The sequence below is a fragment of the Microtus oregoni genome, unplaced genomic scaffold (genome assembly GCF_018167655.1).
Source record: "Microtus oregoni isolate MIOR12 unplaced genomic scaffold, Mior012 000033F_ref0000390, whole genome shotgun sequence".
Taxonomy (NCBI): domain Eukaryota; kingdom Metazoa; phylum Chordata; class Mammalia; order Rodentia; family Cricetidae; genus Microtus; species Microtus oregoni.
The window spans coordinates 11,918,522-11,939,309 of record NW_024543092.1 but is presented as its reverse complement, the minus strand read 5'-3'; the positions used below and the strand labels follow the sequence as shown (position 1 = coordinate 11,939,309).

General features: G+C 42.6%; 1 protein-coding gene across 5 annotated transcripts in view; it reads left to right on the top strand.

The window, feature by feature from the left end:
• Syne1 (spectrin repeat containing nuclear envelope protein 1) overlaps positions 1–20,788 on the top strand; it is a 461,524-nt gene that overhangs the window by 401,374 nt on the left and 39,362 nt on the right. For 4 of the 5 annotated variants that reach the window (XM_041680032.1, XM_041680030.1, XM_041680029.1 and 1 more), the window contains 3 exons: positions 733–888; positions 8,334–8,492; positions 11,967–12,133. In XM_041680032.1, the coding sequence (XP_041535966.1) occupies positions 733–888; positions 8,334–8,492; positions 11,967–12,133 (482 nt within the window). Of the gene's footprint in view, positions 1–732; positions 889–3,421; positions 3,535–8,333; positions 8,493–11,966; positions 12,134–20,788 lie in introns of those variants that run through there. The other variant, XM_041680034.1, reaches the window with a different exon arrangement.

The window sequence follows — 20,788 nt, the reverse complement described above, 5'->3', positions numbered from 1 at the left end:
TAAATGAGCTGGAATCTAAAAGCAAGAGCTGGCAGAGAACAAGGGTGACACAAATTGCAAACCTGGTCACCTGCTAGCACATGGCAGAAACTCATATCTGCTTATTCTAATTTTGCTACAGGGATTTTGTTTTCTTTAAATAATGCCCCAAAAGGACAGGTCCATAATCAATAGCTTCAAAAAATCTCTGATCCTACAGAATGTGCAGCCAGTGGATTATTTTAAATGCAGGAGGAACTGTAGCCAAGCTTGGTATTCATGGTGAAGTATCTGTCACAGAATGTGTCAACTCAAGTGAAGGTCAGCTTAGGAAATTTCTCTTTTAAATATTGCATTAGTGTGATCAGGAAAGGGACAAAAAAAACTAATGGGTGGCTAAGGGGTTATGAAGTCAGTTTCGATGTGTTTGTAGTCTCAGGGTTGTAGGGCGATATAAATTTAGAAGAAAGAAGGCCATTACACTGAACATCTTGGATCTGAAAAGACAAGCACCATCCTAAAAAGATCAGTGAGGGGTCTAATAGATGGTAGGTAGGTTTTGCAGTGAGCCTTGGTATTTTATCAGAACATGGAAGGCTTTCAAGTTAGGTGGGATGCAAATAAAACAGAGCTCAAGTTTGGTGCTCAGAAAGAGTGTGTAGGAAGAGAATTATACTAAGAGGGTCACTGAAGCCCCTCCAAAGGGTTAAAGGAAGGCATCGTGGGGGTTCATGGACGTTTGTTCCCTTGTAGGAATTGGAAACCGCAGTAGGGAGGTGGACAGATGACCTGGCGGAACTGACGCTGCTGAGGGATGCCCTGGCTGTCTACATCAGTGCCGAGGACATCTCCATCCTGACCGAGCGTGTGGAGCTTCTGCAAAGGCAGTGGGAGGAGCTATGTCACCAGGTAAGATGTGGTCTGACCGAGTAAGTAGCTGTTCAAGATGGGAAGGTGGGAGGCAATACATGACACCAGACAGGCTTGGTCCACTTCGGCGCCCATTCTGTGACTCACCATATAGACAGAGAAGCCTGTGCTCATCGCCAGAATATTTCAGAAGAAGGACAACTCTATCATCATATAATACTTTGAACTCATCTATACTGAAGTCTTTCTTTCTCCTTCCCTTCCTGGCCCAAACTGTTGTACTTCCCAGGTGTGAGTTTCCAGCTGAGTCAATATTGGTGGTATGTTCTGGATTTTAAATGTGGAAGAAACACATTGGTTTAATGTTAGTTGCTATTCTGAGATAGTTTTATTTGTTGGAACATTCATAGTAGTTTCTCATTAATCCCTGGGTTTATGGCGCTGTTAGGCTTACCTCATTTATTAAACGCCTTTCTATGTGTACAAGTTGCTAAAGGAGATTATAACTTAGGCTTTGGAAGGGAAAGATTGATGCAAAGATGGCAGGAGAGCAACCTGGGTGAAAAGGACTGTCAGGTGAAGGTTCACAGTGCAGACTGCTGGCTGCCTGTAAGAGCCTGTGACTGCACTTGGCGGAAGTCTTTGTGCCTTGTTCTTTAGTGCTATGCTCTGACTACCATGCCTGCCACACTGCCAGCTATAACACACCCTGAGTTCCATGCCTGCCACACTGCCAGTTATACCACACCCTGAGTTCCATGCCTGCCACACTGCTGGCTATAATACCCTCTGAGTACTGTGCCTGCTACACTGCCAGATAGAAAACGCCCTGGGAACTGTGACTGCCACACCGCCAGCTATTAACACACCTGAAGCACCCATGCATGCCACACTGCCAGCTATAATACTCAAAGTAGAATACCTGCCACACTGCTGGCTATAGAACACCTCAAGCGTCATTCCTGCCCCCACTGCAGTCTCTAACACATATTTGTTCAACAGATTGGTCATTGCAATTATTGTGAACATAGGCTGTAATAGAATTCCTTCCATCAAGTTTATAATTGCACTGAAACTAATGTCAGCCTAGAATGTCCTATACAATTATGAAGAAAAATCTGTATGCAGAGATGAAAGCAATACATAAAGATACTGGCTAGCTCAGGGTGGTGCGCACTGGAGAATGTAGAGAAAACGTTGATTGGAATGGATAAATCTTCAGTGCTGAGGTGGGAAGTGGAGGAGGAATTGTTGTACAGGGAACACGTCTATCATGACCAAGGTCAAAGCAGAAGGAGGACTGGAGAGATACGGATGCTAGAAGGTAAAGGAACGGGCTAATGGAAGGGCGACTCTGTGTCCATGCAAACTCATATTTCTTTGTTCCTGTACCAATTGATACCTCTTTGATTTTCCATCCTCCCCAGTTGACATGACATTATGGGTTCTTCTCATGCTTCTAGAATCATCCAACAGAGTTTGAAAGGCTCTTTCTTATGGTTTGTTTGATATTAAGAACAAATGTGTTCCTTGAAACCACCCCCATACTTAAATCTAAATCCAGACTTTGCTCCCATAATGGATCAAAGGAATATTTGCTTGCATGCTTAGAAGATGTTTCAACAGTTGCCCATGAGCATACCTTGCAAAACGAGGCCTGCAAGAGATGGCCCTCACCAACATGGAAACGTTTTGAGTTCAACATGAAAGTGGCTGCTTTTCACAGAGTGCCCAGTTCTCAGTGATGGCGTAAGGAGCCTACACCGAGTTGTTCATAGAGAGAGTGACAATATTAATGATTACACAAATTATTTTCTGAATGCTTCAACATGTACACATTACTACAATTACCATGTTATAATATACATGAATGTTTATTGTCTGATCCCAAGACTTTGAGGCCCTTTGATGCAAAGGCCTTTTCTTCGGACAACCAGTGCCTACAACAGTTAAGTATTCTCTGCTTATGGCTAATAACAAAGGCCTTGTACTACATGTATGTGCTGATACTTAGGGTCCTCTGAGGATAAAATAGTGACAGAATTTTAATATTTTGGAAATGAAGAAAACTGTGATCATACAATGGTTTTGAATTTGGGAAAAATAATAACAATGCCATGGAAGTATCATTATTGCTAATTCTTAAGTCAGACATTCACGTGTTCTAAAATCACCCATTAGACTTAGAAAACCCTACTTGAAAACACAGCTCGAAAGTCGCATTTGGCCGTGTGATATGCTGTGAAGACATTAATGCCTTGTACCTGTGAGTAGACCGGACCATGCAAAAGAGGAAGCAGCTAGGACTTTTGGTGCTTCTAGAGACTTCCTCTGCCAGAGTCGTAAAGTATGAGCATAACACGTAATTGCCCTGAACCAGTCCAATCTACATGTATCTAAACCAGTGAGAATTTAGCCCTGGGTCTGGCCAGGTGCCAGGATATACTAATTCTCAAGGACGAGTAACGAGCTCTTAAAGTTGTTTCCGGTGAACTTCTATCAAATACGAAACCACAACAGGAAACAAGCTTATGGCCAGCTCCTCATAAAAGCCGACAAACTCAGCTGAACATAGCCGGCATTATGTCGGCTAAAAGAGGGCACAGCCTGCCCTGCTCGCTTAGAAGCAGCTGATGAGAAGCGAGGCGTAGCTGGATCCACAGATGAGGATAAGGAAGACAGCCTGTAAGTAGATGCTGCTACAGAGCGTCAGAATAAATGCAGAAGGGGATTAAGTTTTCAGCCAGCCCGGGAGATCTGTTGTAGCTTAGCTCAGCTGTGGATTATATCGCTTTTCCTCCTCTGTTGCTTTGTAGAACCGTGTGTGATTCTAGCTGTAATGTAAATCTACAACACCACACCACTAGAATCGCTCATTGAGTTTGTGTGTGTGTGTTCATGCCCACAATGTAATGAGAAAAATATTATTTACTGTTAGAAAAAAGTTGTGCTTCCTGTTCAGCTGTCTCTCTCTGGAGGCAATACACTGTGGTTCTACCCTTAAGAAATGCAAAATACATGCTGAGCTGATAAATAATTTCAGGATTCCAACTGAATCCAAAGAAAGAAATGGTTCATTAAATATAGCCGAAATACTCAGTTTATAAATGGCATCAAATGCCACCCTTCTTATGAATTTACATCTTTGCAGAAAGATCTGGGCCCTGGCTTACACCCAGTGCTGGTAGCCCACATACTTAGTGGTGTTTTTTTTCAGTCATAGCTCACAGTAAACAAATGAAAGCAATGCCTTCATAGTGTGAGACAAGCTTGAAGGAGGTGAATTCAAGCTGGTCCCTGGAGATGTTGAACACACAACTGCTAAGGAGAGAAAAGATTGGACTTAGATGGGGGATTGACAAACCGGTGGTGTACACCAGCCTTTTCTGAGCTGTTCGCTTGCCCGTGCCTTCCTGTCTGCATGCCACATCCTGGAGTATAGTGCAGTACTTGACGCACTGAAGATGACTCTTTCTTACAAACACTAAATACCCATGTTTAGAAAAAGTGGAATGTCTATTTACAAACAAAAAGAAGGCTGATAGAAGACACTTGTTCTGGTCTCCTCAGCAGAGTAGTGGAGGCTGGCCTTGAGTCTCAGATGCTTCTTCATGTGATCCTACTGTACACCATAGCCCATATCAAAGATGCCAGCTTTTCTGATCCTGCCTTTGACTGGCCAAAAGCTGATACCTGAAATTGTCCAGCTCCTCCTGGGATCGGGTACACCTACTCCCCGAAGAAATAGGTGCTATCCTTCTGTGATCACACCCTCTGCAAGTGTTGGTGAAGGGGTACCCTAGCATCCATTTTCGGATCATGGCCAACATGTGGAGGAAGCTACTCAAGAGTGGGACAAAACCATCCCACACTCTTAAGGAGGAAGCTTCTTGTCCTTAGAGAGGAGTTTCCTGTAAGTTTCTGTATGAACTGAACCCGGGTTTTAGCCACAGCACCCGCCTTCCCGCTCTGGTGCCCTATGATTGACAGGTGGAGAATTCGCAGTCTGAAGTCTTTCAGGAGAGTAGATCCTTCTGTGCTGACTGACATCACTGCATAGCACAGTCTGGGCAGAGCTCAGAGTAGATGGGCTTTGTCTATGGAACCTTGCAACTTGTATCCCCACCCCAAATGAGTTCCCTGATGCTTGCCTCCTCTATATTATTCTGCCTCAAAGAAAATGAAATGATAACCTGCATTGCATTACTGAGGTCACATTGGTGGACTCAGCAGTGGTACCCAATCTAAAGAAGTAGTTATTTAAATAGGATTAGTTAATAACCCCAAAGAGGGAATTTCTAATGAAAAAATTTCCAAAGCTTTGGTACAACAGTGTGGCCCCCTCTTCAGGAATCTCGGGTTCCTGGGGTTGCTTTTATGGAAAGTATTGCGGGCTTGTTAACTGATTCCCAAACTACTCTCAGGCATATGATCATAGACAAATGGGGTTCTTTGGGACTTAGAATATTGTCTACCTAATCACCAATAGTCAGAGGCAGCATTGCTAGCGGAGAAGCACAGGGTACCTTTGAAGTGTTTTTATTCCTATTAAAAGGAGATTAATTTGAAATACTTGTTAAAAGTGGAATGTTAGTTGTAGTGGTTCATGCCTATAATCTCACCTCTCAGGAAGCAGAAACGTAAGGATGGCCACCTTATATTTGAGGCCAGCCTGGTCTATGTAGCACGTACCATGGCAGGCATGGCTAACACGGGGAAGCATTATATCAAAAACTAAAACACACACACACAGAAACACACACAATATAAATGATTTGGGTAAGGTCTGGGAGTCAGAAACGGTAACCCCAGCACTCAGGAGGCTGAGGCAGAAGGATCACGCCTTCCAGACCAGCCTGACTGCAAACATACTCTGAGTTTGATGTGAGACGGAGCCTGACATCCACCGTGAGGTCATGTCTCAAATGCTTAACATACAGTATTTTCCACTTAAATTTATTGGAAACTTTTCATAATAAAATATCGAGTTAATAAAAACCCAAATCCAGACGAAGAAAACTGATGGGCTGGCATCTCGCTCAACAGAGTCAGTGACCGGCTGGCTGTGGCATGGCCTCGGAAGACTGTCCTCTAGCTTTCTGATAACCCCACTAATTGGACTTCATTTTGCCGATAGGCGGTGACTCTCAACTATAAGCACGCCTAGGTAACTCAAACAGCACTGCCAACCAAGAGCATTATGAAGTTACAGGATTTTAGAGTCCTGGAATGAATCGTTCTAGAGTCTGAGAAACAAACAAACCATTGTATCAGCAGCAGTTAAGGAACTCTTCAAAGTAGTCTGTCCAGTTTTTGAATGGGTGAATGGATTGGTTCATTTTTCTGTAAAGAAGATAGATATACAAATGACCCAGAAAGATCATCAGTGCCCTTATCCTCCAGGGAAGGACGAATGAAAATCAACAGTAGTAAAGGACTTCTTTCCACTAAGATGGCTCTGGCCAAAAAGACAGAGAATGACCAGTGTGGGAATTGTCGATGTTACTGTATCATCCAACAATTATATACCTAAAGAAATGAATACTGTGTCTGTGCAGACACCAGTGTATGACCTTGTATGGCGGCATTATTCAGAGTCAATCAGGATTAGAACCAACCAAAATGCCCACAGTCTATGAATGGACAGATAAAATATATCATGTCTATGTAGTGAACCGATCTCAACAGTTAGAAAGAATGAACTATGGATATATCCTTTAACATGGATGAACGTTTAAACTATGCTAAAAGTGAAAGAAGGCCACTACAAAAGAACATTAACCTTGATTCCAATTTACATGTAACTTTGGGACTAGGTAAACACACAGAGATGGAGACTAAACCAGAGTTGGGAGAAGTGTACAGAGAACTCTTTCTTATATGAGACCCTTTGTCTCTGGACAGACAAATTCAATAGGGTACATGTGTGTTTGTGTACATGTATGTGTCTGTGTGTGTGCACATATGTGTGTTACAGAAGGTGATATAGATATTGCTTACCTCCTAGGGGTTGGGTAGTCTGACACCTCTGTCTGCATGCTACACAGACTCCAGGGGAGGGGGGAAGCTAAAATTATTTAGTTCGTGTCTGAGCAGCCCCAATTCAGTGCCGAAGGTCTAGAAGTTCCTGGGAGAGTCACTGGGTTTCAGTCCACCTTGGAGAGGTGGAGAATCAGAAGCACAATGTCAGTGGAGGGAGAAGAAACAGGGGCAGCCACAGTGGCTCAGGAAGCGCAATCAAAAACACACAGGTGTATGCTCCATTTCCCTGAGACCTTTTTATATCTGGGCTGACAAATAGAAAATGCCACCCACTTTAAGGGTGGGTATTTCCCCTTCAGCACACAGGTCCTGGGGTATGCCTTCTAGATGATTCTATAACCCATCAAGTTGGCAATCAAGACTAAGGGTCACACTGCTGACAGGCACCGTTATTTGGGGTGGGGTATGAAAATATTCTAAAATTGATCATGGTTATATATTGTGCAACTCTGAATATACAAAAAATCATTCAGTTGTATATTATAGAGGGATTGTGTTAGGTGAATTGTATCTCAATGAAGCTAAACGAAAACAAACATTAAAAAAAAACCCACCTCGTTAGCTCTAGTAATTCCAGATAAAGGACGTTTGGCTTGCATACTCTTCCACATTTTTTAAAGCATTCTGTGCTCTGTACAAGTTTAATGGGAAATTTTGATTATTTATGTATTAAAGGTTAAAACCTGTATCTAGACAATGAAAGCCCAAATTATACAAAAGAAAAAAATGAAAAGAAATGCATTATAAATGGAGAAATAAAGGCACTTGCTTGGGGTAAAATTTTCAGGGCAGAGCTGAACCCCCAGGAGTCATTGTCTGCTTGTGGTGGCTGGATTTCTGCAAATACTTCAGCACCCAATCCAGATACAGGAGACTCAACTGCCATTTCCTGTCCTCCCCATCCTGTCTTTCCATCCCTCTATTTTATAAAAACAAAACACTTGTTTGTGTTTTACATGTATGAGTGTTTTTGCTTGCATGGGTATAAATATGCCACATGTATGCCTGGTGCCTATGGAGGCCAAAAGAGGCATCAGATCCTCTGGAACTAGAGTGACAGGGGTTGTGAGCCATCATATGGGTGCTGGGAGCTGAACCGGGTCCTCTGAAAGATCAGCAAGTAGTCTTGACCACCAAGAGGACATCGTCAGGAGCTGGAGTTTGAGAGGGTTGTGAGCCATCATGTGGGTATTGGGAGGTGGACCTGGGTGTCGGTAGGTCAACTTTAATTCTCTTTAATTCTCTGCAAAAGCAGCCATTGGGCTTAGCCTTTTCTCCAGCCGTCTCCCAGACCCTTTTTTGTTTCCTTTGGTAAATCCTTTATTTCATGCCCGCCGGAATGCCCAGGTCCCGCATATTTCAGCATGCCATTTCCTCCTCAGGGTAGGCATTGTTCTCTTGTTGTTTCCCTCCTCATAACCATCCCACTTTAAACTTCCCAGGTCTCCTTAAGACGACAGCAAGTGAGCGAGCGACTGAACGAGTGGGTCGTCTTCAGTGAGAAGAACAAAGAGCTCTGTGAGTGGCTGACCCAGATGGAGGGCAAGGTCTCCCAGAATGGAGACATCCTCATTGAAGAGATGATAGAGAAACTCAAGAAGGTGAGCAGGGTGAGCGGGGTGAGGCAGGGTGAGCAGGGTGATGTGGCCTGGGGCTCCCTTCTTCCCAGTGCTTCCCTGTCTTCCCTGTCCCTGTCACTTACCTATCCCTACATAGTAAGCCCTGTTTTCATAACATGCGGAAAGGGAACATGGGAAAGACCCCTTACATGCAAAATCTACAGGATGTGTTTAGTTTGCGAGGAAACCGGCTTTCTGCTCTCTGCCCCGGAGGAATCATTCATGCACACCACTTTTCTGTTGCTTTTATTTCATATGGGTTGGTTTTTAGAGGCAGATATCACTAGAGAGGAATTAAAGGGAAAAAAAAAACCTTAGAAAGAACGAAACTGATTTTTCCCTAGAAAATATGATCTATAGGCCCTCAGTAGAAATGAAGACATTCCTGGAAATTCTGGATTCCTGTTGTTTCAAGTTATCTATGCATTTTAAAATTATTTGGATAGAGGACATTTGTTATATCTAAACAGGGTTCACTGAATCAACTCATTATTTTAAATGTTTATGTGGGTTTCAGTAAAGTTTCTGCATTTTTGAGCAAATACTGAAGTCAGGATGCCCATTTGAATGCCACATTAGGTCATGTATGGTGTATTTTTCATATTTACCTGTATGTTATCTCTCTGGAGCAGAAGCCCCATCAAGCTTTAAACCTGCTGGGAATGTGGATGCTGTCTGTGGAGTTCTTTGCTCTCCCCGCTCTGTCCGTAGCAGTGGATGCATAGCAGAAGGGCCTAACTTCTCAGAAGCCAACACCTCGTGCTTATTGAGCATAGACATGACATTACAGCTTCATTTACTCTGAAAAGCAGAACAGCAGTTATTGAGGAAATTTATCTTTCTCCATTCACGCACATACAGAGTAAAGATAAACTCCAAAGCCAACACATAGCATTCATGACTTTATTAGTTTTCTATATAAACATAAAAAAATCTCTGACTAATCAACTTGCTTATTTTATGTTGAAATCCTTCTTCCTGGGCCAAGATGATGCAGGCATTATCATAGTATTTATTAATAATGGGGCTTTCCTGGTTGCTAGGTGTCTAGGAATGTTGTATTAGGCAGGTCTATTATACCAGTTACCATCATAAATTCTGCTAAAGGTAATTCTTAGTTACATGTGCCTCTATTCTCATTACTTTTCCCTATGAAATTAAGAATCTATATTTTATGAATGATTAAAAAACTTTCTAGAACAAAATATAGCCACAACTTAAAATTTACTGAAATTTCAGTTTCTCATGGGAACGATTTTATTGTATTATTTGGTGTGATGTTGAAATACTCTTTGAGCAGGTGGACCTGTCATCCCAGCTACTGGTGAGCAAAAATATCATGTTCAAGGTCTGCCTATGCAGCTTAGTGAGACCCTGCTTCATAAGGAAGAGCAAAAGCCAACAAGGAAGTGGGGAGCTGGGTTGAGGAGGTGGGGAGAGGGGTTGAGAGAGTGGGGAGTGGTGTTGAGGGAATGGGGATGTACTGAGAATACACCTTGGCAGTGAATGCATGCAGCGCAGGTTTCATCCCAGCACTGCAAGAGTAAAGAAGGAAAAGAAAAGACATCCCCGTGAATACGGATTCTGCTAGTGTATATAGAAGATGCTATGGAATTCAAATGCTTTACTGTCTTTCTTGTGCATGCACAGCATCACTAAGAAGAGCTCAGTATTTTTGACAGCGTAGGAAAAACCAAGTGACAGATTACCTGAAGCCAACGATTGTTGTCTGTTGGCATTGACAAGCAGTTTCACTTGAATGACAACCCAAGAGCACGGTTTTACTCCAAGTACATTTCAAGGTTTACGATGGCTCTTTTGAAGTCAACTTTTCTCAGTAAAATCATCCTAATTTGGGGATGGAATGTTAAAACTATACATAAATGTACTCAGTACTTTCAGTTTCGGATCCCTCTGTGTTGACATAGCATGAACCAGTGGGTGGACCAGACGAGGAGTCCTAAGCATGCCAGGGCAATTGACTCTGAGTAGGAATGCAGCTTCACCTGCCGTCCTCTTTCTTTCAGGCCCCCTTTCTTCAGACAAATGTGTAAGAGAGTATCCTACCTTTAGAGGGATGTAGGAGGAGGCCACTTGTTTGTTCCTGGCTGCTCAGCCCCAAAATAATCACACAGAAACTGGATTAATTAAATCACTGCTTGGCCCATTAGCTCTAGCTTCTTATTGGCTAACTCTTACGTATTAATTTAACCCATTCCTAGTAATCTGTGTATTGCCACGTGGCTGTGGCTTACTGGCTAAAGTTCCAGCATCTGTCTCAGGCAGGGCTACATGGCTTCTCTCTCTGATTCTGCCCTTCTTTCTCCCAGCATTCAGCTTAGTTTTCCCCACCTAGCTCTGTTCCCCTATAGCTTTGTGTTTGCATGGGTTCTAGGGATCCAAATTCAATAATCTTCTGATTCACTGAATAGCATTCTCTAGCTTTTCTGGGAATCTATATTCAAATGGCATTTTAAAATTTCATTAGTTTTTTGATGATTTGTTGCCACACACTTTTATCCTCTTCACCCCATCCACCAACGCTTCCTGGGTCTACGCCCATTCCCTACCCACCCCACTTTGTGTCTTTTATTTTTAATGCATAAAGACAAATTGGTGCTGCCCAAATATTCTTGGTTGCATGGTCTTTCATTGGAGCATCATCAGCTTACCCAGGACTGTGCTCTTAGTGAAAGCTATGTCTTCCCTTCCTAGCAGCTCACGATTGTCAATGACTCCACAGCAAAGGGTGGAGTGTGTGCCCAAATCCCTCAAAACTCATTAATTTTTAATTGTGTTTTTATATTGGTTATAAGGTAGTGGATTTCCTTAAAACTTTTTCATAACCTCTTCATTTGGGTTATCTTAATCCTTAACCTTTCATCTCCTCTACCCTCCCACCCTTATCTGCTTATGCCTTTCCAACCCCAGTCGTCTCTTTTCTTTTAGATTGCCTTCATTTTTACTGTCCTCCCTTCCTCAAAGCCTTCCTCTCCACCACATAAGCCGCAGCACACATTTATGTGCTTATGTATTTATTTAGCATTGTTTTTTTGAGAAAGGGACTCATGCAACCCAGACAGGTTTCAAACTCACTCAGTACCCGAAGGAGATTTTGAACTCCTAATTCTCCTGCCTCTACTTCTCAGGTGCTGAGATCACAGTCATATGGCATCATGCCTAAACTTAGTACCCTTTTAAGTAATAAAAAAAAAAAAGAAAGTGCCTTGCAGTCCCTTTAAGAAAATCCATGTAGTAATTGAATCTGGACTCCACATTTAATTAATTGTGCAATAGGCACTATTAATTCTGTATACATAGACCGATATTCACACAGTGTTCCTCAGACCTGAGCTGCCCAAACAGTAGAAACTGTAATTAGCCTGTTTCCAGAGGAGCAAGATGAATGCATTAAGAATATGCCTTCTAACCTCCGTGATTGCTTTGATTATGCAGGATTATCAAGAGGAAATTGCTGTTGCCCAAGAGAACAAAATCCAGCTCCAGCAAATGGGAGAAAGGCTTGCTAAAGCCAGCCACGAAAGCAAAGCCTCTGAGATCCAGTACAAGCTCAGCAAAGTGAACGACAGGTGGCAGCATCTCCTGGACCTCATCGCGGCCAGGTAAAAGGACCAGGTGCAATAGGATGCCTGCGGTGTGTGTGTGTGTGTGTGTGTGTGTGTGTGTGTGTGTGTGTGTGTGCGTGTTAATGCCTCTTGGTCCTCATTCATCTCCACTGAAGCAGCGGCTCTCAGCGTCCCTAATGCTGCAATGCTGCAACCCTTTAATGCAGCTCCTCATGTCGTGGTGACTCCTCCCCAACCATAAAATTATTTTTCTTGCTGCTTTGTAAGTGGGATTTTGCTACTGTTGTGATGTAAACGTATTTTTGGAGAGGGATGTTTGTCAAAGGCGTTGTGACCCACAGGTTGAGAACCACGAGGCTAAAGGGCCTGCAGCACCTGGCTTCCTCCTTCTGAGCAACTCTACCATGTTCCTGCTGCTCCCATAAATGACACGCTCATTAACTTCAAATGAATATGGGGTGCGGGAGAGAATGGTATGGGAAGGTTCTTCATCTGGGGGCTTCACGGATACCCCAATACCTATGGAAAAGAACGAAAAGCCTCTTCCCCAATATTTGTAGGTGTTCTTATCTGTAGTGGGGAAAGCAAGGAGCTACCTCATCCCTGTTATGTGTCTAGTTAGCTGGATGTGGGAATGAGGCTGACTTTCATCCCTCTTCTTATTCATGAAAATAAACTACTTCATTATTGTAACCCTCTGCTTAGCCACCACGGTGACCACAATGATGGGCCTCATGTTGGAGAGGCAGATTTTGTGGCATTTATTTTCTAGATGGGCTGTGTGTATAAAAGGGTGGCAAACATAAAGGAAAAGCACACGAGTTAAAGATGCTGAGGTTATTTTATATTAAAAGAGGGACTGAGTGTGGAGAGGCTTCACTTTAGGTATGCTTCCTTCATGTTGGGAAGTCAGTGCTGAGAGACATCTTTGTCCATTGACTCCTTGTGTATCCAAAGCCTGAGAACAGTGGCCGGTGTTGGGGTGTGGCTCAGTGGGACAACACTGGAGTAGCATGAGCAAGACCCTTCGTCTGTAAAGTAACCAGAGTGTCACAAAGACTGGTAGGCTCTGAGAACAAATGCCACCAGAGAGGGCCTCCTCCCAAGAATCTGTGGGGGCAGACATGGAGAGAAACTGAGCAGAAACAGTGAGCTCCCTGCTCAGGGTCACACAGGGAAGGAAAGACATCTCTTTTTACTGAAATTACCCTGCAGCTGAAATGCCCCACAGTTCTGAATCCCAATGTGATGTTTCGTCTCACTTCTCAGCCACCAAGATCATAATAAAATCTTATTTCAGAGGCAGAAATTGAAACTTCGTGCACTATAAATGCCCTTCTTGGAGAGACCTCCCGCGGGGTCAACACCCTGGGGACTTTTGTGTGCGTGTCAGATTCTGACTCAGGGAGCAATGTACTTGTCCATAGAATCCTATTAAACTGGTTAAATTTCTTTCATGAATCTCAGGGCTGCAATGACATTGAGAGGGAAAATGCACTATGCCAAAAATATTTCCCATTGACCTAAACACAGTGCAGTTGTCGGCAGCTGGCTTAGTTTCTGCTCGGTTGTCAGCTAACAATACACGGAGGGCGACGCTTGGTCCTCAAAGTCATGTTTATTTACAACACATGTGTGGGAATTTTCAGGTGAGAATTTTCTAGACCTTGCTCTATTTTTTACCATCCCCAAAGACATAGATAAATTTGATTCCAGCTGTATGTTGATAAGAAAGGGGTGCTCTGCCCAGTAGTCTCTAAGATGTTCATCTGTGGCCAGTCTCTAGAATCTCATCATGTAGACGAGTTTCTGTGGGATACTTTTGTGTCGATATCTTGTCCATGTCTACACACCACCTTTAAAAGGAGAGCAGATCACGGGCTGTTTGTCAACAAAGGCCACCCTGGATCTAGTCTGTCTTTCAGCTTCTCCCAGAAGTCACTTGGCTATCACATTTGCTTTCTGTTTCCTTGTTTACTGTCTTTAGACCGGGTGAACTTCCTCCACACCTGTCTTTGGCTATGAACTGGCAGCTGCATTATTCAGTTCTGCTATTCAGTCCCATTCACGACTCCCCCTTTCCAGCAAAAGTGTTGATTCATGAAAAAAAAAAATAGAACCTGGCACATACTTTTGGAGTTTTATAAAAGTTTAATTATATTTTTATTTATGCATTCTGCACAGAATAGGAGCAGGGGAAAGCTACAATGTCTGTGTGAAATTCAGAGAACAAATTGCAAGAGTGAGGTCTCTTCTTCCAGGAATGGAGTTTAGATCATCAAAGGCTTGCCAGCTCCCTTTTTCTGCTAGGCTAGCTCACTGCCCCTCCCTTCTTTTTTTTCTTAGACAGGGACTCATTTCACTCAGGCTTGAACTACATAATAGTCAAGAAAGATCTTAAACTTCTGATCCTCCTGCCTCCACTTTCCTTGGTAGTGAGGTTATAGGCACAAACCACCATGCCTACTGTCAAATTGGGAGCCTAGGCCCCAACCCCCAGGCCTGGTCTGGACTCCAAATCCCAGAAGGCCAGGTCCTGACCACTCCCTAGGGGTGGGGGTCAGGACCACTCCCCATGGTATTTAAATAAGTTCTCAAAAGTTGGTCCCTTTTCCTTCCTCCTGGTGGGTGGTCCACAGCTTCTCGTTCCCCATCGGGGACACCCAAAAGTGCAAAACTCCCATTAAACCTGGATATTTCTTAATTTGGCTTGTTTTGATTTGGCTTGATTGGGAATTTTGTGCCAGCAGGGAGCTCGAGTTAGGAAATATTCCAAACACCTACTTATTATGTAGTTCTGAGAACCAAACTCAAGGTTTCATGCTTCCTGGGAGAGCACTCTACCAACTAAGCTGCATTACCAACCCATATGTAAATTTTTCATATTTCTTATATGCTTTGTGCAAAGAGTTTGAAAATTCCCCAAATTCACAAAATACGGCTTCCTGAAATCCTAACAAACAAAACAATTTTAAAGATATTATCTTAAAATAATGTTATTTTTAAATACACAAAGGTTTTGTATACATGTAGTGGTGATCAATATTGCCTTGTTATTTTCCATGTTGAAACAGTCTGTGGAAAGTAGATATCAAGTGGTTTCCCACGCAGGCTCCTGCCCCCCTTCCCCAGCAGCTCCTTAGAATGGCTGGCTACTCATACCACTGAGCTGGCAGACTGGCCCCAACTGGGGGCTCTGCTTCCATTCGCCGCTGCAGTCTGCAGCACTTTGGAAGGCTTTGCTGGTGTTTTGTCTTTTCCAAGTAGCTTTCCTGGCGTAGCTAGGAGCCCACAGGAAAATCTGACCGTCTTCAGGGAACAGCAGAGACTCGGTAGCAGTCACTATTTCTGTGACCCTTTCTTTAGACCTGTAACCCGCTCCTCCAGGCAGATTACACTGAGCTTTTCCCTTCTTACCCTCATGGCCTACATTCCAGGAGATCAAGCCTGGCACATGCTCATGAATGTGGGTTTTATTTAGAAACATGACCACTTGTGACTGCCCAGTGTCATGTTAACAGACAGGCCACCAGCACCATTTGTCCACCAAGAGCAGTTTCCTACTTCCTAGCACACACGAGGGGAGAAACTCTCTTCTCACCCAGGAAGGACTGAGACTTTTGCTCTGCAGAGCTTGGCTTTTGCAAGCGGAAGCTTCATGGTGGTGGCCCAGGACGTGCGTGCCCTGAGGATGGCGGAGGACGGCAGTGCGGATGCAGATCTCCCAGAATGTGACTGCGATGTCACCAGGCAGGCATCTTCTTGAGTCTCTCTCTTGGGCATAGCTTTAGAGTTACGTGGGGCTCATGGGATAGACACTGGGCTCTTTAATCTGGAATGTTTCAAGCCGATGTTAAGTAGACATGAGTGGCTGTAGGCCCTGGACTCTGAAGAGCTCGTTCTTGGTTTCTTGTTTCTCAGTCATGTGAAGGAGGTTAATCAGATCGGTATTTTAGTTGTGTCTGGAGCATACGTATCATGCAGCCATCATGGCTCCAGTGGAGAGGCCAAGACGGGAGCATGATTGAGAAAATGATTCAGCAAGGCCACCGTCTGCTAGCTCAAGGGTGGCTTCCGATCAGAGTGAAAGTGGGCTAGAGCCAGTTCATTGCTTTGCAGCCAAAAGCTTTCTCTATAGTAAATAAAGCATGTTTCAGAGATGGGGAGGAGGATTTTACTACCAGAGAAAAATTGTTTCTATTTGTGTTGGTCGGTCACTTTAGTTCATTCATGCATATAGGTCTTATAAATATATACAGATACTATAATTTAGATCTAAAAATAGGAATATTGCTTAGTGTAAATATTGAGTTTGTGATTTACTATATTTAGAATAACAATAACACCCTTAGTGGTCTAAAGGTTAGATTTCAGAGTGCTTCCCAAATGATAGGGATCTTTATTTTAAGATTGTTTTAAAAAATGTTTTTTTTTATTGTCTCACCCTTGGATTAATTCTCAAAGGTGGGTGGGATTTATTAATAGCAATTTTGGCTCTCTTATATTTAGAATCTCAATTCTATTTGGTGTTGGGCTGTGAATACACTAATTATTTGAAGAAAAGTATGCATGCTATATATTAAATATATGTCTGTGTATGTAATTACACTCATTCATGTGTTCATTTGTGTGGTAGTGTTACTGTGATGATGATTGGATCCAGTAATATGGTGCTTCTCAAGAAGGTCAAGAACTTGAAGTATGCTTTGAACCGAAAGGACGCACATAAATTATAAGTACTTATAAATTAATCATGCTTGTTAAACCCTGCATATGTGTGTCATATGTTGGCGTCTATGTGAAATTAAGACCCTGAATGCTATCCAAGGGACTGTTGCCCAAATTTCTTGCTCTCTCACAATAAGTAAATAAATGGCTAGTCTGACACTTCAAAGATTTCTTTCAAAGAAATAATGCAGAGAAAATGAGACATTTCTTCTGTGCAAGGATGGCCCCTGAAAATATCAAATTTAATAAGCTATCACAAATAAATGAGGCTTTAAAGTCCACTTCCTCCATGCCCACATCTGCTCCCCAGCATACATATCCTGCATTGTGCAGTTTGTAAGACCATATACTTTTCTGAATATTATAAAGGAGACCCACTTAAGTGCTCACCCTTCGACTTTGCTAAATTTATATTAGCTTGAAAGAGGAAGTTGTCCCCAATGGACTATATGAACAAGTATTTCCGTGTCACGACGCCCTTGACGCATTGCACACTAACCACACTTCCTTGGATCTCATTCAATATTTCACAGGATCCAAGTCCTCTTACTAATTTTTCTGGCCTGATAGAATATTATTTACTCAGATCTATTTGTGCTTTGAATCGTGATCTTTGAGTAAAGAGAATCAACTAATTTTAGATCGTTTGATAATGTCAGACTTATTGGGAACATTCATTCTCAAGTAGGTGTGAAAGGTAGAAATGTTAGTTGACAGTATTTTACTAAGACTACTAGTTATTAATACTTAGGCATTTTTAAATAAGGTTCAGTTGTGTATAAAACACTGAGCTACATATGGTAGTGGGAGGAATCCAAATGTAGATATTCATGTTCTAGCTCTCTGAAGCTGACTGTGGAGAAGGCCAGCTAGGACAGGACACAGATGGTGCCAATCAGTACAGTAGGATGTGGAGAAGGCAGGTACTGCAGCCTCCAGGGAACCCTAATGACACTGTGAGACTGTGACAAGATTCCACTCCGCAACCTGCCCAACCCCAACACAGAGAGGGAAGGAAGATGTTCCTCCAGGTCTCCCTTCAGGACAGACTTTCTGCAGCCTGACAGACACCATTCTGCAGTCCTGGACCAGCGAGACCACTGATAGACAATGTCACTAAATCAAATTCTATGTTCATGCCATTGTCATTCCCTGAGAACTGTCTGTATCAACAACCTTTCTGAAGGTATCATTCATTAACCACCCAAGTGAGTTTTGTCTTCTGAATGACAGAAACACGGGTGGATGACTTTTGAAAGTGCTCGGAAATATTCAAAGCCAAAAACACGAAGCGCCCCAGAGAAACAAGCTTGACTTCTATTTCTACAGCTAATTAAGGAATTCTTATCGCGAGTAAAATTACGAGTGTGATAAACAAGGCTCCACAGTTTCACTCTTGATCAAAAGAGTAGATTGGAAATATGGACATACTTTTTTTTTTTAAGTACACACTTTTTTTTTTTTTTGCTGAAAAATATTCTAATACCACCTCACCTGAGAGTGCTTTTAGGAGCTAAAATGTTATTGCATATCAATATTGCAACCAAACACTTGTAATTAGTTACGTGCGCATGCTAGCTAGCATGTATAGTTGACCATCTCTCTAAAAATCAGTATTCATTTTGTTTCCTAAAATTAAAATATAATTACATCATTTCCCTTTCTCTCTCTCTCTCTCTTTTTTTTTTTTTTTGAGACAGGGTTTCTCTGTGGTTTTCGTGCCTTTCCTGGAACTATCTCTTGTAGACCAGGCTGGCCTCGAACTCACAGAGATCCGCCTGCCTCTGCCTCCCGAGTGCTGGGATTAAAGGCGTGTGCCACCACCACCCGGCTTCCCTTTCTCTTTCTTCCAGCCAATCCTCTCACGTATTTCCCTTACTGTCTAAAATACATGTTCTTTTTCTTAATTGCCCTTACAGACAACACACAACACACAACATATCCCTGAACATAGGAATACAACTGGTTCAATCTATGTACTGTTACATGCATGTATATGATTTCAGGACTAACCACTTAATACTGAATAACCAATCAGGGTGAGGGTTTCTTCCCTAAGCAAGGCCTGAACAAAGCTGACACTGAGAAGACTTGCTAGGACGGAAGAGGAAAATCTCACAGAACTCCAACACCAGCTAAAGAACTACAGACAACTAAGGAATATGGAGAGCAGGATAGAAATCCTTCAGAATCCACTTTTGTTGTAGTGTTTTGAGGTCAGTCCCAAGGAAGACCTGTAACTGTGCCATCAGGATTAGTTTCATTTGAGAGAGGCACGCTGATTTATTGAAACCGGGATGATAGACGTGATACCGTCCTTCAATTTTAAGGAACTAAAAATAAATTGATATGCTAGAAATACTTTGATGGTGGAATATTTCTCCAGGACAGTGACTTCCTATGGACAGAGAAGTGTAGAAAATCACTTGAGGTGGGCGCTGAAGGAGCCACACTAGGCTAAGAGCACCATGGGGTCATTCTGTATTCTACCTAGAGAAGGACGCTTTAGCATGCTAGTGCCAAGGAGATGGAGCATCCAAGTGTACGTTCTGAATCACAGGGAACATTCTATTGAAGATCTGCTTTTAAATTCCTAACAATCCGCAGTCTCAGCCATCACGTGGCTCTTGACATTCTTTTACAAGAAGATACCTTTTCAGTGATGCCACTTTGATACGGAAACACTTTCTTTTTTATCTGCTGGCTGATCTGATTACTTGCCCTGAGAGCAGTCCCTATGCTTCCTGAGCCAGGAGGAGGAGATCTACACAGAGAGCGGAACTCTACAGGAGTGCTGTGACCAGAACCCCTGGCTGGGCCTCATCATGACCAGCAGCCTGCTCTGTGGTTTATATACAGTCCGCCTGGCCGGACCCTTTACAGGGACTCCTGCTCAGCACCAGTCAAGTGATAGAAATGAAGTGGAAGCAGGATCTCTTCCTGTCCCAACCTCCTACTCACACTCTGCCCTCTTGGAGAATGTTTTTTTCAGAACTGCTTCTACTGTCGCCACAGCTGTGACCTTGAGCAGTCCCCTCTATGCCCTTGCTTTGTTGTTTATATGCCTGTGTACATTTCTCCCTCCTTTCTGTATTGACTTCTTCCTCTACTTCTAAGTACATTATAAGGTTTATTTCCCATGATGAACTATGTTCATTACGTGCTTTAAAAAAAAATAGATCCTACCTATAATCCCAGCATGTGGGAATCACAGATAGAAAGGTCTCTGTGGTTTTGTAGTCAGCCTGATCTACACAGAGAGTTACAGGTCAGCCCGATCCTGTCTCCAGGAAAAAAAAAAAAAGAAGGAAAACAATTATGAGATATCACTGAAGATGGAATCATGGTTCTTTATTAAATGATACAAATATCAAAAAAAAAAATAGATCCTTCTAGAAGGTCCATGACTTACACCCTCACCTTTATTGCCTACTTTTTTAAAGTCATTAATTATAAGACTAAAAGACATGACCCCAGTGTGTGGATTGTAGTATGATTATCGCTTACTGTAACAGCTAATATCCACTTATGAGTGAGTACATACCATGTTTATCTTTCTGAGTCTGCGTTTCCTCACTCGGGATGATTTTTTTTTTCTAATTTTATCCATTGGTCTGCAAATTTCATGATGTGATTTTTTTAGCAGCTGAGTTAATACTCCATTGTATAAATGTACCATATGTTCTTTACTGATTCTTCGGTTGAGGGGCATCTAAGCTGTTTGTAGTTCCTGGTTATTATGAATATTGCTGCTATGAACATAGTTGAGCAAGCTTCCTTGTGGCAATCACTGAGCCTGTATGAGTTTTAGCTAGGTCCTCTGACTATATGTTATGGTTGTGTAGTTTGGTGTTCTTGTGGGTTACCTAGCAATAGGAGTGGGGGTGTCTCCGACTCTTTGAACTAACTCTTGGAGCCCTTCTTCTCCTACTGAGTTGCCTCATCCAGCCTTAGTGTGATGGT